Source organism: Ostrinia furnacalis, unplaced genomic scaffold, assembly GCF_004193835.3.
Source record: "Ostrinia furnacalis isolate ACB-3 unplaced genomic scaffold, ASM419383v2 OfSCF1098, whole genome shotgun sequence".
NCBI lineage: Eukaryota > Metazoa > Arthropoda > Insecta > Lepidoptera > Crambidae > Ostrinia > Ostrinia furnacalis.
Genome location: NW_021131337.1, coordinates 220,284 through 238,059, shown reverse-complemented (window position 1 = coordinate 238,059; position 17,776 = coordinate 220,284). Strand labels below are relative to the sequence as shown.

At 36.9% G+C, this 17,776-nt stretch overlaps 1 protein-coding gene across 1 annotated transcript in view; it reads right to left on the bottom strand.

Moving 5' to 3' along the window:
- LOC114351162 (uncharacterized) overlaps nt 1-17,776 on the bottom strand; it is a 103,888-nt gene that overhangs the window by 74,521 nt on the left and 11,591 nt on the right. The window contains exons 2-4 of the mRNA XM_028302246.1: nt 8,702-8,839; nt 7,146-7,256; nt 5,532-5,699 (exon numbers count right to left, since the gene is read on the bottom strand). Coding sequence (XP_028158047.1) covers nt 5,532-5,699; nt 7,146-7,256; nt 8,702-8,839 — 417 coding nt within the window. The remainder of the gene's footprint in view (nt 1-5,531; nt 5,700-7,145; nt 7,257-8,701; nt 8,840-17,776) is intronic.

Below are 17,776 nucleotides of genomic sequence, written 5' to 3'. Positions count from 1 at the left end.
ATACGACGAAGGAAGGAAAACTTTTTTAGTCCGACAACAAATCTATTGTCAACCGAATAAACCAGTCACCGCACATCGCAAATAACACAAAAGGAGCCGCCCGATCTGGATGGAGGAGACTTGTATGAGTGTTTTATGAGCACTCCAGTAGTTCCGGGATGTTTAAAACTCCGAGTATCACGATCGAGTCCCACTTCAAACATGACAATGTACGATTTGCAAATAATACTCGCACGGTCGTACCCTAGCGTACGGAGTTATTTGCGTCTATTTTTCTTGAGTGGGGTAGTTTAGTGGCTTTGCTATTTTTAGTACTGAACTTATTGTAAGGTCAAGATCCTTTACGAGTAAGTAGACTCTTAAACTTAATTTATTTCAATATGAGCCACATTTGCTGCTGAGTACGGCTCGAGAAATAATGAGGCATGACGTCATGGAAGAGCCCTTCTGGGGATTATTTATTTTTACAACTTATTTGAGTTATCTTCTAGGAAACTGCCATAACGTGGGTTGCGTACTTCATAAAATGATAAATGATCAGTACCTGCAAAAAAGATGGTCTCATTATTAAATCTAAACACTCAATATTACCTGATAAACAAGGGTTTTCAGCAATTAATATTATAATTGTGAAATTAGCACTTACGTATACTCGCACTTGGTGGAGAAATTGTAGATAAATTACCAGTTAGTTACTTTTTCATGTCTACACAACAATTTTGATGGATATGTTTAAAGATACATTTTATACAATTTAGGAATCGTTTCAAATAAGAAATTTCGTCTCTTCGACTACATCCAATCATAACTAAACACAGCGATATTAAATTTAATTCTTCTAAATTACGTTCAGTCTGTTCATAAAAAATGTTTACTGTTGGCGATATCGTTCTAAAAGTCCTTTAAATGAAACAGAGGAGCGCCGAAAGAGAATGCCTGAAGTTATATTAATTTTACCGCGATGTTAAAAGAAGTAATAACGTTTTTATTTCCCCATCAGACGAGGAAGTCGGCGTTCTATAGCTAGGCAAGTTAGTACGGAGGAACCCCTTACAATGAAATGGTGAATTGAATAATTTTAAAAACGTTCACTTTCGTTAAAGATTCGTAATGCTATCGAATAAAGTTGGATGGAATAACAAGCTTGTATAAAGTAGTTACAATTGTAAGGTTTTGAATAGAATACGTACGTATACGTAACACACGCCCGTATTCACAAACATTACTATGAGGTCTCACAGTGCGCGTGGACGCAGAGGGTGACACACGAACAAATCACAGAGCTCTATTCTCTAGATTTGCTGCTTTACTTAAGCAAGCATCGTTTGTGAATACGGGCGTGAGTCTATACCTTAGGCTTACTAAATAATAAATATAAATAATTATATAAATACCTGATATCAAACTTGATAAGAGTCTAAAACTACGTAGGTACCTTTAACCTACATTAAAATATATCTATGTAAAAATGACCGTCATTAATTAACTATCCAATCACAAAATCTCTTCTTAAGAGCTGTAAATAACAATGTAAAAACAATACGGCGTCGTAAAAATTAAATTAAGGCTGCTGTTGAGGTTCCATCTGAGGCAAGAGGCTGCGGCTTGAGACGCAAGTTCGTAGCGAATATTGCAACCGCGCTGTTGTGGCTACTTACAAGTATTATTACATTGCCGCGTAATTGTTATGAAGCTAAGAAAGAAAGAGTTTCGTTGTATCAATTATCTAAAAAAACCTACACTAAAAAGTAGAAAAATAATTACTAATTTCCTACTTATTTATTAGGACGAATTAATATTTATGTAGGTATACCATGATTGATACTTTTGGAGTCGGTGCCAAGATTATGAAACATGTAAAGTTTGCCTGCACCGACTCCAAAAAGTATCAATCATGGTATACCTACATTTCTACATAAATATTAATTCGTCCTAATAAATAAGTAGGAAATTAGTAATTATTTTTCTACTTTTTAGTGTAGGTTTTTTGGAGTCGGTTTTATTTTTTTTAATAAAATTTTACTTATTTCTTGCTTTTTAGTTAACTAATTATTACCTTGATGTTACCACTGAAGGTAGGCAGTACATTGACACCATAATTCTTCATGTCTAGTGTAAATAATATTCCATACAAAATACAAGTTACCATATAGGAAACCTANTTTTTTTGGTCCCATACTGAAAGTTAATCTCTATTTAATGGACTATAAGCCAATATAGGTCTCATTAGTGGTGGACATTTGGACCACTTTTGGTCATTGTCCTTTTAAAAGTTTCCTTTAAGTCTGAGAGACGGGCTTGAGACGTAACTTGCGTTGCAAATATTGCAACCAAGACCGCGCTGCGGCTACCTATTTAGGTATATTCCATTGCCGCGTAATTGTTATACTTGAAGAACTGAGAAAGATCAAGTTATATGCCAGAACAGTGCAGTATACATCGAAGTGTAATACCACCACTTAATGATATCCATTTCTAGAGGGATCTCATTTAATGCGTGAGATGAAAGTTTTCTTTACAAAGACATATTTTCAATGTAGTTATTTAAATAATTATCTATTAATGAAAAGTCGCCCAATTTTAACTGAAAATAATATACTGAAATATTTAAATACAAGCTCTACACGTGTAGCGGGAATTATTAGTGACAACCTTAACAAAAAGCTGATGAATTTTCTCTAAATAAACGTTAAATCACATCATTTTCTAATTAAACCATAACTGTAAGAATATAAATACCGAACCCGAGCTCTACACAACGCTGTTACGTCTTCCCACGTAATTGGTTTGTACCTAATTAGCAAGACCAACAACGGTCGCTGCATCGTAACAACTTTTTAGCGCGCATCTAAAACTACGGCAAAATAAACAGATGTTAATTTGATACGGCAAAAAGTCCGCTATATAGGACCTACCAGCAGGACAAATTAGAGGGAATGGAATATAGTTTACTTTAAGTTAAACTTATTACGGTCCCCAGGAAACAAGCTCTCGGAGGCTCGCTGAGCGCGGGTCAAGTGCCCAATTTGTCACCCGCGCAAACTTCCTACTACCCCGGTCGGCCTGTTCGATTCCATTAAACTTTCAAGACCTTTTGAAGCTATTTTCTTGTTTGAATCAAGATTTGCCTAATTTGTTCCCATGCCTCCACTCGGACTGACGGAGACTTATCATCTATTAACTTGGCTGACAGTTTGTTATTACTGGTATTTTCAGACGACCTAGATTTAAGGAAGATCTTAGTTATTTATTCTGTAATCAGTTCAATTTTCAGAATTTTCTTCGCTGCTTAAGAACACAAAATGTATTACTTTCGTCGTTGGACACAAATGAAGGACAAATCCAAATAGTACTCTCCCCGGGACACTTACACTGCGCTATCAAAAAAATTAAATTACGGAAAGAGTTTCTCTGTAAGTGCGCGCCATTTCAGCAGGGCGCGGTTGGCGGGTGAGGCGCACCACATCAAAGGACTTATCCTGCGTCGGGCTTTCGTCCAAATCAAATTTACAAGCTTTCTTCTTTCGCTAAAACGTCGAAAGGCTCCCGTGTCTGACCCCAGTTCATATCTGACCGAGATATTAACAAGTTAAACAAAAGACTGGCGGATTAAGCTAATCAGAACTGGAGAGTGTAAACAAGAAAAAGTTCAAAGAGAGTTAGAGGGAATTAAAGTTGGAGTTCTTTATACACGCGCCTCGGGCATAGCGAGATCAAGTGGCTAATTTGTCAACGGGAGGCAAGTTGGTCCCGGCTCGCGCGGACGCTGCAATTCGATTAAAAACTTGCGCCGAAGTAGACACACAAGGCCCGCCTACTTAACGCAACTCGCTTGTACATTACAGCGGAAATTTCATTAGGGAACTCATCGGGCGGCCTGAAACATGCAGGGAATTGCACCCATCGACCAGCACCAATGACGTTCTCGGACGGAAATGAAAATAAAAGGTTGTCCTAAAACGTTCGATTACCTACAGATAGTTTCATTAGCATCTCTTTTAAAATTTACTTGAATTTATTACATAATTGGTAGTTAGTACGAGAGACCACACTTTAAATTCATGCACTATTAATAGATGGAACTTCAACAGTGCTCTATCAAGTAAACCTATCATATAAGTACATATTAGATGCTATAGTCCTAAACGAAAAATAATTGAGAATTAACCTCCCACTTGTTACTCCATTTTGTTGCATGTATCTATTAAATTGCGTAGATTAAGTAGTTGTAAGCTATTTGCATGCCAGTTGTGGTGATTTGTGCGAACTATTTTTATATGGACATCTGCTGCTATTACGAAACAATTTAATATCGTAACATTTTTAGCAAATAGGTATTTAATATTACGTAGTAGGTATTTATTTTATTATGTGATATTACCAACAAAAATGTTACAACCCACACGACAGAACTAACTTATTAATATCTCTTTATTATGCTCATTTTCTAAAAAGGACCGTCTGCCCTTTTCTCACCTTGATATAAAAAACTCCACTAAAATGTTTTTACTAAAGTAATATTTGAAATATCCTTCAATGTCTTTCTAATTTGTTTTCTCAGTCTTTATGTGGTGTATAATTTTGTATAAACATGTTAAATTCAGTTTCATAAAGTAGATTATACTGTATGCAGCTGTGGAATAAGTAATATTTGTTATTCTTCTTTTCCAATAGAAAACTAATGGAAAACTTTTAAACCGTCTTAGCGCTCCTGCACACGACGCCGCCACCGCGCCGCCGCCGCGCTGCCGCCGCGCCGCTGGCGAAATTATGCTTTGATGGCGCGGTGGCGGCGAGGCAGCGGGCTTTACTCGGTGCGTATGAACAGTGTAGGGGCGCGGCGAGGGCGCGGCGGGCGGCGCGGTGGCGGCGTCGTGTGCAGGAGCGCTTAGGCTAGCTGATATAGGTACTCAAAGAAAACGATTAATATACGTAGGTAATATTTTTAAACAAGATAAACATTAATAACACACACGATTACAAAATTAACACGTATTTGTGACATGAAGTCATACAAGAATAATCATGAGCGTCACGATTGCGACAATATTTGTTGTGGCTTCTTCTTTTTCTCCAGTTTACTGTCAGTCATTACTTTGTGAAGTCGTATCGTAATAAAATTATTTTCCTCGTTGTAAAGGACAGCTGTTAGGTCAGCGTCAAAGCCTTGATCAAAACCAAGCTTTATTTGGCCCAAAAATATACTCTGACAGTTACCAAACCGTAATAATAACAAACTAAACACAAAAGGTATAAAAAAAGTATAAAAAATATAGACAAATTATAAAAAAGGTTGGTCCAGCTCTGTATTACAGGATAGAGGTTACTGAGTTTCTTCCGTCACTTCTTCTCTGCGCCAGCCCATATGTTGTCCCGAAGTAGTGGTAGGGCAAGCTATATTTGGGACGTGTATAAGCGCCCTGGAAAGGGCCNTTGGGACGTGTATACGCGCCCTGGAAAGGGACTACGCTACGTACTGAATAAATATTGGATTTGATATTGGTTCCCAACACTTGTAAAAAAAAACTTACCTTCAGACAGATACAGGCGGTCAGGCTCGGAGGGCTGGTCGCACGGCACAGGCCGGTGTCGTAGAGTGACGTGCAGCGAGGGACCTCTGGGAGGTACTTCGGGAGGAGCCGGCTCTGGCGGGGACTCGCACTCGCGTTCGCTGGTCTGACCACCGTTGTTGGGCGCGCCTAGAAATAAGGTTCAAATTAGCTCTACTTTGTTTTCAGCGTTTATGATATTATGTTTTGACACTACACTAGAATTTTTTCTTATGAATTTTGTAGTCCTATTTACGTAAGTAAGTATATAACTAGATAATGGAGTAGATTTTATTGCTCTTACTTAATTTTAATCAAATAACAGTCGACATCAAAAATATTGTACAATAAAAGAGCTCAATTTTTTTTATTAAAGACAAATCTTACAGAATCTGCCATCTTATTGGTATTGACTAATATAAACAAAATGAACTATCCCGTCTATTACATACGAGCAAAAATAAAAAATGGTATGCGTTTTCCAACTGAAAAGAAAATTCAATTTCCACCTACGATATCTATTCTCCTATAAAAGTATTTTAACCAAACCAAAACTCACCCTCAACGTTGTCGCTATCGCGAATACAGTCGAGGAATTATGTTCGCTAACCCCACAAAGATATCTTAGCATTCGTAATAAACACAATTCCTCTCTATACGCCACGTGCGTCTCGGGAACTATGCCAGGCATCCTTATCAAAGGCATGCACCCACCTCGGTATAGCAGTAGGTATACAGAATACCTACTACAATAACTAGACTGGAATGTGTGTAATCCCTCATTCATTCCGTACATTTCGGGCAGGGAATTAACAATGCAATGACTGGGCTGACCAGGCCGTCGTCTAATGAGGAAAAGGTGGATAACGCTTCTGGAGGAGCTATGTAGTTATGACATCGGAATGTAGAGGTAGGTTTATTTTTTGGACATACAGTCAGCGTCAGATAGTTTGTGACACCCAAAGTGGCCAAAAAGTTGATAACACAACTTTATTTAATTATTGTAACAAAAAAGTGTTGCGACTTGCGAACTTTTCGGCTACTTCGGGTGTCACAAACTATTTTTGACGCTGATGTTTTTTTTTACTTTCGTATGCAAAAATATAAACCCAATTACTCTATGAATTCCACTGAACCTTTGTGAGAAATATAAAATTGATTTCTGTTTTATTTGAGTGAACACCAATGAATTTTGCTACTTCAATTTGCAGAGTGAATTAAAAATGCCACAGCCTGCCACAGCATTGTTCCCAAAAAGTTTACGCATTACTGACAGGAATATATTCAAAGTTAACAAACTGTAAATTATACAAACATACATTCATAATGTTTCAATACCTACTAATATCTTAAATGAAAAGCGTCAGTTTATTGGCTGGCTGTTTTAACTCATAAAACTCATTTATTTTTGCAAGTAGGCTATTATAAAGCACTTTTAAGTACATAACCAAAAGTAGCTTTCTTTCTTTTCTTCGTTTCAACCAAAAGACGTCCACTGTTGGACAAATGGCAATTCCATAACGACCGCCCTTAATGCTGTCTACATCGAGGTGCTTTATTCTATTATTTGTATTATATTCTAAGTATAATAATTACCATTATTGAGGCAATGGCGAGCGTTTCGCGCGTTGTTGTCGAGCGTGAAGTCGTCCGCTCGCCGGCGACGCGAGAGTGTGCCCCCTGCTTCGTTGGTAAACATCTCCTCGCCTATACAAAATTATATCAATTAACCATACATATTTCACAAACATAATTTATAATTTTTTGTTATTATTCAATAAGCTGGAATATCCACAAAAGACGACCGACGCGACGATTCCCTATTATTAAAAAATAATGTATTTCATAGCCCAAATCATCATAATCATCAGATCATTTTCATCGTACCTATGCTATGGGTCAGACTTTACGAGCTGCCATAGGCATCTGACAGATCAACCAAGCCACGTTAAGGAAACATAATTCAGAAAATCAGATTATTAAAAGATAATATTAGGTATCAGAAATAAGTCTGTGAATCATACAAAATGAATGTCCATTTTCTTTCGCGTTGCGTCACTGTTAGAACCGAGAGTAAACTACTAATAGAAGCGAATAGGTAATAAATAATAGGATCTGTCTCTATTAACTGTACTAAATAAAGTCTTAGAATACAGATAGAATCCATTGTTATCTAATCACATTTTCAATTAAGCCCACAATGGTAGTATGTAGTTACTTTTGTATGAAGTTGGCTGTATAGGTCGCTCAACGTAAGTTGAGGCGAAATTTAGGTATACTCACACTGATGTAATATTTGAATACAGAACACAAACAACACATTCAAGTTCAAATATCGAATACACTAACTACTTCGCTATTGTTAGATGTCTGCAAGACAGAAAGCACTTGTCAATCCGCCTACGCAAGTAGTCAGCTCAGACAGCGTAGCTGTATACAGACAGATACAAAATCTTTGCTTGTGTTGATGGCCTCAAGTCTCGTTGCGCGACCTATACCTACCTAATATAAGGTAACTGCGCGATAAATCCAGAGGTATTGACAGAGAGGTCCCGGAGGAGGTGTCCAATCGATTGAGAAGCTTAATTATCTTCACGGTACGTGAATAAGGGTATTGTACACATATGAATACTATTACAGCATATTGAACTACCTACATATTCAATAGATCGATGAGTATTGTTTATTGTAAGCGATTCAGTAGGTATATTGTGAGCTAAATACCAATTCTGTGTCTTGTGGTTTACGCTTAATTGCTATTAATTTTAATTCAACACGTCGTGTTGATGATTTCCGATTTCTGAATAAACAAGTCATTGATAAACGAACTATTTTTAAGCCTGAATGTAAAGTATGGTTTTTAAGTCAAATTTATTTTCGGTTTAAAACTTCTATCCCTAGGTAGTAATATAATTTGAATTGCACGGTATCCTTCTAAAATGTTTTTGAAATCAGTTCATGCATAATTACCGGAATTTTGAAGTAACAAACATAAAAAAACAAACGGTTGAATTGATAACATACTTTTTAAAATCAGTAAATTGCACACTAATAGTCATGCCAAATTAAATAAGTATATGGTTCGAAGGCAATAAATACATTTTTTATTATTATTTTATTATTATTATCTTATTCCCAGATGTCCCACGGACCTTTGGAGTTCCTGTTCCTCCTGAAGTACCTCCGGTTGGTGCTCTCAAGAGGGAAGGGCGAGGCCTGCCGCTGCGGACTGCTGACGTAGCGCGGAGGTTCCTCTCCTCCTTGCGACCCGTATATGCGGCGTTGTTCATCTGTGTGCGAGAAAGAAACATACATTAAACAGGGTGACTTTGCAATCAGTATCCACACTTTTAGCAGCGACTCAGAATCAGTAACTTAATCGATTTACATAAAGATTTTTTTTTTAATATTTCATTACGAGTATTTTTATCCACTGCGCGCGGTTTCAAAATTGGTACACGTGGATAATTTGCTCCTTACATTGAAAAATACGTACACACAGTTAACTGAAAAGCCTAATAGACATAATGGTACGCGAAAATTTTACATTGCAAATTACATTTTCAATAATTTTTTTTCACGAAAAATACCACGATTAAATATAATTAAGATTAAGTTGTATTGTTAAATTATTCTAAGAGCTTGATCACCTTGAGTGGAAAAAGCTTCGACTACGGTATCATCACTTAAACTAATTTATTGTTCTAAGCAATAAGTATTATTGTGGATGTAAAGTATACAATATAGAGTCTGAACGGTTTAAATATGTAATTTAAATGGTATCATTACTTTTAATAGCAATGTGAAAACTAGTATTTTTTTATTCACTTGGTAATAAATAAATTGCTTTCGATTGAGAGTCGCAGGCGGTAGCTGATGTGTGCTACGAAATCCGTAGCATGCTACGAGTGAATAGAATATTATTATTCATCTTAGCAATGAAACGAAACAAAAATGTATGAAAACTTGCTTGTAGCTCTATTTTCATAATTTTAACTGTTTTTTCATCTATGTTCTTGTGCAATGAAAACTCCGAATGAAATATTTGCTCAAAGCATTTTTGCTTTAGTATCTGAAATTAGCATTTTTCGAATGAAACAACTTTGAAACACGGCGAACTTTATTCATCAATTTTTGTTTGCAACGCTTATGAAAACAAAATACTAAAGTGACTTATTGAGCGACGGTCATGTCTGAATTCCAGCACTTTGGCCAAACAGGTCAGTATAAAAGTTGCGGTTGAAAAGTTGGGGATTTATGAGGCGGTTTGTTTGGATAGGTAATTCTAAACAATAACAAACAAAATGTATAGGAGCCCCGAGGTCTTTGGGTTTGTAAATGCGAGTGGGAGCAAGTTGCGGGCCCGCCGGCGCTCGCCAAGTAGTCGGGCCAAACAAACTGAGCAAACGAAACAGCGCACTTAAAACAATTCCCGGGTAACACAATGGTATAATTTTTGAATTCATAATGCTACCCGATCCGTCCTGGAGTAATGATAGCAGTCGAGTGTGGATTAAGACTAATGCGTCTGCTTTTGATACGAGAAAGTTTCAACGTTTACTCTGAACATTCACATTATTTTTATTGTAATATGACTCGTCGTGGCTGGATTGCAAAATCTATTTTGGAAACCAACTGAAGTCCAATAACTATGATTATTAAGATTTCAGAAACTTTAATCCATCAAAGACATTACAGAGATTAAGGACATCAATAATCTCCAGTTTCAGCAAAATTAAAGTTTTCTGGTCTGTTTCACAGTTTATGAATAAGTTTTACCAAAAACTTTAGAAGTTCTACGAATCGGCATTTCAATAAATATTAAAAGGTGCAAAGACATAAAAACTGCTAGATTAAACAACTTAATTTTCTTGATTTTTCATTAAGGCCCAGTATCTCTACATCTTACTACGAAAACATTGGGTTAATGAAAGCAAATAATCGTAACAAGATCGAGCAAAAAGCACCTACTTACAGTCGAGAACAATGGTTACGTAATTATTGTATCACTTAACTGCTATTATTCAGAACTCCACTTAAGAACAAAATTTCCAATCAGTTAACCATTGTGGGCGCTTCCTGGGCCTACTCGTATAAATAGAAACATTTCAAAGGCCCCTGATTAATGTTTCTTATACGGCCAAAGTACACAAACAGTTTAGGCGTTCCGAGTTTACTGAAATAATATTAAAGGGCTAGAATGTACATTAATGAAAGTTAAGTCGCTCGCTCTGGTGTGTAGCCGACGGCTGTATGAAACTAAACACCTTGTTTCGGTTTACTCAGCGATTCTACAAACTCAATTAGTATTACAACCTCAGAAAGGCACTTTACGTGAAATGGCATAAAGTAAACACGGAATATGGACAGCGCTAAAAGCCCCTTAACCGCATATAATTTTATTATTTAGGTAATAGCGTCCCGCCCTCCGACGTCACTTGTGACTTTTCTTTATGGCCGACCTCTCCCTTTGCTATAAAATTATATTTTTGGCTACATATAAATTGTGCTTCTTGAGCCTACTAACTAAAAGGCCATGTAAGTATACCATGTAGGTATGTAAGAAAAATAAAATTCTACGTGACATTAATCTAGCAGCAAAACATTTACGTAAGTTCAGGCTTTGTAATATTAATATGAATATCATGTAATTTACTGTTGTTCTTAGTTCTAATGTTACACACAATAAAGTAATATGAAACATGCCTTGAGTATCAAAATAAGCTTACAGAAAACTTTAAAAAATGTCATAAATATCAACTTACTGCGCTTCATGTTTCGTATGTTATGTCTATAAAGAAAGTTCTGTTTATTTTAATAAACTGTTCAGATTTGTGGTCATTCTTCCCCTACCAAAACAAGCCACTCAAAAATGTATCCCTATTATCACAATTCATCAAGCAATCGATCTGCTGGATATTACACAGACAATGAAACTTCATTCAAAAGCAGTAGGTATTAAGGAGAATTGTTTCAAGATCCTCCACCAATTTATAACGGTCGCTGTAACGGTGGCGTTTATGAAATACAATTTGCTTGAAGGTATTTATTTACAGGTGCGGTGCGAGAGCTGTCGGGCAATAAATATGGCGAATGAAGAGCAACTGTTCGCCTTCGTTAGATCATTAGATATGCCGGTGGTTTGTAAGCGGCCATGCTTCCCGCTTCCCGTCATTTATGAGCAATGGTATCGACACTGGATGCCGAAGCAACTGTTAGTTTAATTAGAATGCTAGCAGTTGGTATGAGTGGGGCTTCCACTGAAACCAACTTTAGTTAGCACTATCGGTAAGTATTACAATTTTTTTTTTTTATTTTTTTTTTGTTTTTTTTTTTTTAAAAAGATTATTAGTAATTTGTTATTACACAAATTACTAATACTCCCGTTAGCCCCTCGTACTAAGCTAAATATGCTTGTGTCACGAGTGAGCTCACCACAATAGTCGAGCGGCGGCGGGGACCGAACCCGCGTTCCCCGGATCACGAGTCGGCCAGTCCGACCCCTTCACCGTTCGGCTATCGTGGCTATGTTATAAATTTGATTTCAGTCAAGAATTAATCGTAAGTAATTTAGTTTTTAGGGTTCCGTAGTCGTAATTGCTTGCTTCTGAAGTATATTGTGGTAACGAAGGACAAATACGGAACCCTACACTGCGCGTGTCACGACACCCACTTGGCCGGTTTTTAGTTATTGTTTAAAAATAAAAGATTTGTGATCTTAGGTATCCTGTTCTAAAGATAATCCTAAAAATCGCAAAATATATGCACTGGTTTCATAATCTCTACCAGAATTTCAAACCAATATTTTTGTGGCCAATATTAGGCAAGTTGGACTGTTTTTTTCTTATCATAGATCGCATGAATATTTTACCTCTCACTCTACCAGATTTGGGCAATATCCAACCTTATCCTGGTGAGTTGTGGTCTAAAATGCAACAGCAACTGGCCCGGTCCACCGGCGCGATGCCTCCCTTTAGTAAACAACTCAAGATTGAATATGAAAATTTAATCGACTAATTTAATCGAAGAGAGATACCACGCGCCGTCGACGGCTGAGTTATTAGAGACGTATTTGTGTATTATGACGGCAAATATGAATATCTGAATCATTTTGCTGCTATCTAACTGCTTTATTTACAGTTGTTCTGTTCGTTAGGTAATCTTCAAGATGTATATGCAAGACGATTCTGAAAAGAAGATGTATTCGTTTGATTAAAATGTTTAAGAAAATGCAAAAACCATCCAGTTGTAAATTCAAGTGCGCTCTCGGTAAGGCGTCTGCATTATTGATTCTTGTAAGTATATAGAGCGGTGTTTTATACAAATCCTGGAATAAATTGAGCTGAGACCTAGCATTCATTTGCAAAGCGCCAAACTTTGACAAGTTAGGTTGCATTTAAATGGCAGGCGCCGGGGCGCGGGCCCGGCCGTCACCGCCCTCGGCTAAATTTGCATTTTTCAAAGTCTTTTGTGCCTCGAGGTTGAACCTGGCTGCATTTCCGCTGCACCCATACATAGAGAGCAGGTACGCGCTGCCTCCTCCGACTGAATATTTTTACAGCACAATAGCAAAAATATGCACAAAGGTAATCAGACTTTAAAACTTTCACCTCGCATAATAGCATGAAACATCGAAAACGGCGCGGCGACAGTCGAAATCGTCTGCGGATTTTCGGGCTCAATCCTCCGAGGGATCGTATTTAAAAAATATTTGGTGAATAATGACTTTCTTTGGGGAAAAAACCTAATAGGTACCGTTGGCCCAGCGATGAAAATGACCTGAATTAAATTTTCACATTCAATCGTCGGCTGTTTACCCCTGAGAGCGATCGCAGCCGCCCGCGCCCCCTCCGCCTTCCTCATCATATCTATTTTTGTTTCCCAGCGAAATAATCATATACGGACCGAGTTTATTACGTATGAATGAGTGGAACAACTTCATGAAAGTGGAATTTTCATCCGACTGTACCTTGGTCTAGACGAATTTAGACAGATACAAGCTTTCGTGAGCAAGCAACATCAGTTTAATAGCAAACTACGTTAAAGCAGTTTTATTACACTACACTGTGTTCTACGTGCCTAAAATTAGCCTTTACGTTTCACTTTCCCCGTCGTAAATAACACGAAACTTGTTATGGAATTTAATGGTGTAAAGAGGAGATTTATTTGCTTACACGCTTGTGTGAATATTTTAATTTTGACGTTAAGTTAGTCTTAACCTTGTTTGGTAGTTGGACATTAACTTGGTTTCATTGCTTAGAATTACGAGCGAGTGAAAAATGGTTTGTAGTCTTTGATATGAAGTATTAGATTATTATATATTTTATGCTGTCTGATTCAATTTACAGCTAACAATGAAACAAAAAACAAACTCTAGCGAAAACGGAACTCTCATTAAAGTATCAAGCGTTTAAATGCCTCAACACCCGAAACCAGCTCAGGAGAAACATTTGTTTACTTCCGACCAATTTGTTGAAACGATGTCATTAAGTCATGCCAGATAATACTATATCGCACAGAAACCACTTAAAGCTATTTCCCAGGATTGCGTGATAGCAACACTTAATTTACAAGCTCCATTTAATTTGAACTATTTTGAGGTTCAGACTGGAATTTAAATATCCAAAGATAAGGAGCTCACGCGAGTGCGCGGAGCGGCTCGGCTAAATTACGCTCTTAACGAACAAATGCTAAAGGAGATATTTTGACTGAATTTTTCCTCAAGGAATTTGAGGAATTCCTTAACTTTCCGCATGCGCGTACGGAAAAGTTATCCACTAGTGTTGTACGTTATTATTTGTGTTATTTGCACAACACATATTGAAATTATTGAAAAACATTATTTTTAAGTAAACATTGCAAATTCCAGATTTCTTGAGATTGAGATAATTTGATTGACATTCAAGTGCTATACATGCGATGCGAGTGTAGTAGGAGTTACCTCTCTCTCTCTCTTTGTCTCAATGAATTAATCACAACTCACTTATACCTAACTCTAGTTTTCGTTTATTTTCATAAATCCAAATTGCATTGTCGTGAATAATAAAAGTAACCTCTTACTAAAATATTATGCAGTGTTCGACTTGAACACCTATTATCTCTAACAAGGTAAAATAAAAGAAGGTACCCCCCTGTCTAGTTGTCGTCGCGTTGTCTGGCCAGTGTCTTGCCCATTACCTTAGTTTTGAAATCGGAATAATGCCCAATATTTTTGCCGTCTGTATTTTTACAAGCAGATAGGTATAGTTATACATATTTTTTCGTATTTTTCTACCTGCTATAAAGTCAATATAACAGGGTCATTCTATATTATTTACTAACTCTAAGAATGGATTTATATAAAACAAACATTATGTACCCTTGTCATCGTAATAGTGAATTAGGGAAAATTTCAATGCTTAAAATTCAACAGTTTGAATAAATTAACAAGCTTATAGGTTCCGTTATCTACTTTTTTACCACACCCTCCTTTTTCACAAATGCCACCATTTGCATAGTTCTTAGCGTGGATGTTTATTTAGATATACAAATTTTTAGAGCAGTCCGCATGCGGCGAGCGCAGAGCAAAGTGCAGAGATTAGACACGGCCCCCATCAATTACGGGTAATCCCCGGCACGTGCGTGCTTCGTTCGCAAACCTATGGGGATTATTGAAATTTTCTCTGCCACACTCCTGTGACAGCTCAAATTCAAAAGCCAGTTCACGCATTGCAAGAGACAGCTCCACTGCTATCGAATACCTTACAGGATTGCAAATTTTAAGGTCTTTAACGATATTAGTAACTAACAGTGTAAACAATAAAATTCTTACGTCAAGAGAGAATACGATTCAAACAGGATCCAGTGATATTTGGAGCTATTTCACGACATATTTATTAAATTTTGAGGTTCAATACACGTTGTTGCTAAGACCAACTTAACTTATACTTACGATTACATGAAAATATAAACCATTTTTGTATGACTGGCTGTTATATTTATGCTATTGCTGTATCTCTATCAATGCCAAAAATATCACTTTGATAATTAAATGAAATATTACGTAGAAATATCATTGACATTATCAAAATTATACCTACCGTGTAGTTGTTGAAAAACTTGTATTTAATATCTTTAAAAGTATTAAACCGGGTAACATGGAGAGCATTGGGGGAGGCCTATGTTCAGCAGTGGACGTCCTATGGCTGAGATGATGATGATGATAATAATGAAAAGTATTAAAGAGCACATACCAACCCTAATTCACTTATCATTCGAAAATGATATAGGTGAATAAGTAAAGCCAATCTCTCAGGCAACGGATGGAAATAATAAAGCATCACTATAATAGATCTTGAGTTAATTTTATGGGTAGCACGCTTCCAAAACCTTCCACTTCATTACATTTGATGTTATTACACCCGCAGGGGCGCGNAATGCTCGCATATAACACAGCCGTACATTCGACAACACATTATTCACCATTCGAATTATTGTTTGGATATAAATCTCGTATACCGGATTCAGTATACGATGACAGCTCTAACACCACGTATCCAGAATACGTTAAAATGCTTCAACATCGGTTAAAACACACCCGAGATAAAGCCATAGAGTTCATTAACAGATCAAAAAACATTTCGAAAACTTATTATGATTCCCGTACTCGCCCAGTACAATACAAAGTAGGCCAGTACGTCATGTTAAAAAATCATTTGAGAATGCGTAAGGCATTGTCCCCTGTATGGAAAGGCCCATACAAAGTTGTCAAGGTACATGGCAACCATACCTTATCGCTATCGATAAACAGACGCCACGTAAGACATCATTTCGACGAAGTCAAACCTGTCGAAAACCAAGACAACTAAATATTACTTAATTGNGGGGCGCGAAACTTACCTGAAGAACTTAATTAAAATCATCCAACTATACTGCAAATAAAGTTCATGTTCGAATATATATTTTACCTTCATCATGACCGTAGGACCGCCTCAATAACACGTGAGTGATAATTAAATATGCATAGTCTGCCCTGTCCGTGGTTTAATACCTATAGATGAAAACCTACGAGGCAAATTTTAACCCTATTTATATGAGAACAAGAGTGGCGTTTATGCCTGAAAATCTTATTTGGAACACATGACAAATCCTGACGCTGTCCGCTATGCGATCTTGTGAAATATTCAATCAACCCTGCTGGGTAACTAAACAGAATAACCAATTAGTGAGCTGTGAACATTATTCATTACTTTATGTGGGTGTATGGATCTCATTTAAATGTCACATACTGTTACTGAGAGATTGAGTGGAAATTTTTACTTCATTTGGCAAGCCCAATTCCAACTTTTATTGACTACTTACGGCAGAATATTTCATGTTATTTTACATGCATCAAAGAGTATTTTAATAAACAACTTACATCGTATTATTCTGTGTTTATGTAAACACAATAATAATCCCAGAAACAACCATTTATTTATTTTGGAATAAGAAGTAATCTTTAATTCAATTGAACGCATGGATTTGTTCATACCATGAAATTGAGGAAAACGTAGAGTGCAGTACGAAGGTACAAATGGAATTACTTTTTCTACCAATAAATCAGCATTCGGATTAAAGTTAATAAATAGGACAGGAAAACTCTTTTGAACAACATTTATTTTGTTTTGAATCAAAAGGCTTAGTTGTGAAACAAACCACAATACTGTCAACGTTATTAAGATATTAATGGGATTAACATTATTTCCATGTAGGTACAAGAAAAAATAATCCATTAAAGCAACTGAAGTGTACAATTAACTTAAAAGTTGACTGAATTAATCGTGGTACATAATATCGTAACTTCGCGCACCACCGTGATTAACTTTAGGATTCTATGTAATTACTTACCTTAATTAAAATACTTAGAAGACTCATTAATTGTATTAACATAGGGTTTTGCGAATAAAACATAACGCGATGTTAATGACCCGTTAAAGTTACCTGCTGCCACAGTTGCGGTCGGAGTCAGCGGCGAGCGGCTTGTTAAAGAGGGTAAACGAGCAGGCTTGTCTATAATGCCCTCTCGCGGCCTCCCGGAGAACAAAACGACAAAGCGGAGGACGGCAACATTTGTACAGAAAACGGCCGTAGGGCAAGCGACCCACCCTTTGTTTTCTTACAGCGCCGCCCGCTGCGCCACCGTCGGTGAAAACTTATTCGACCTTAAGATAATAGATCTCCGCGACCAATTTACATTCTGTTCTTTG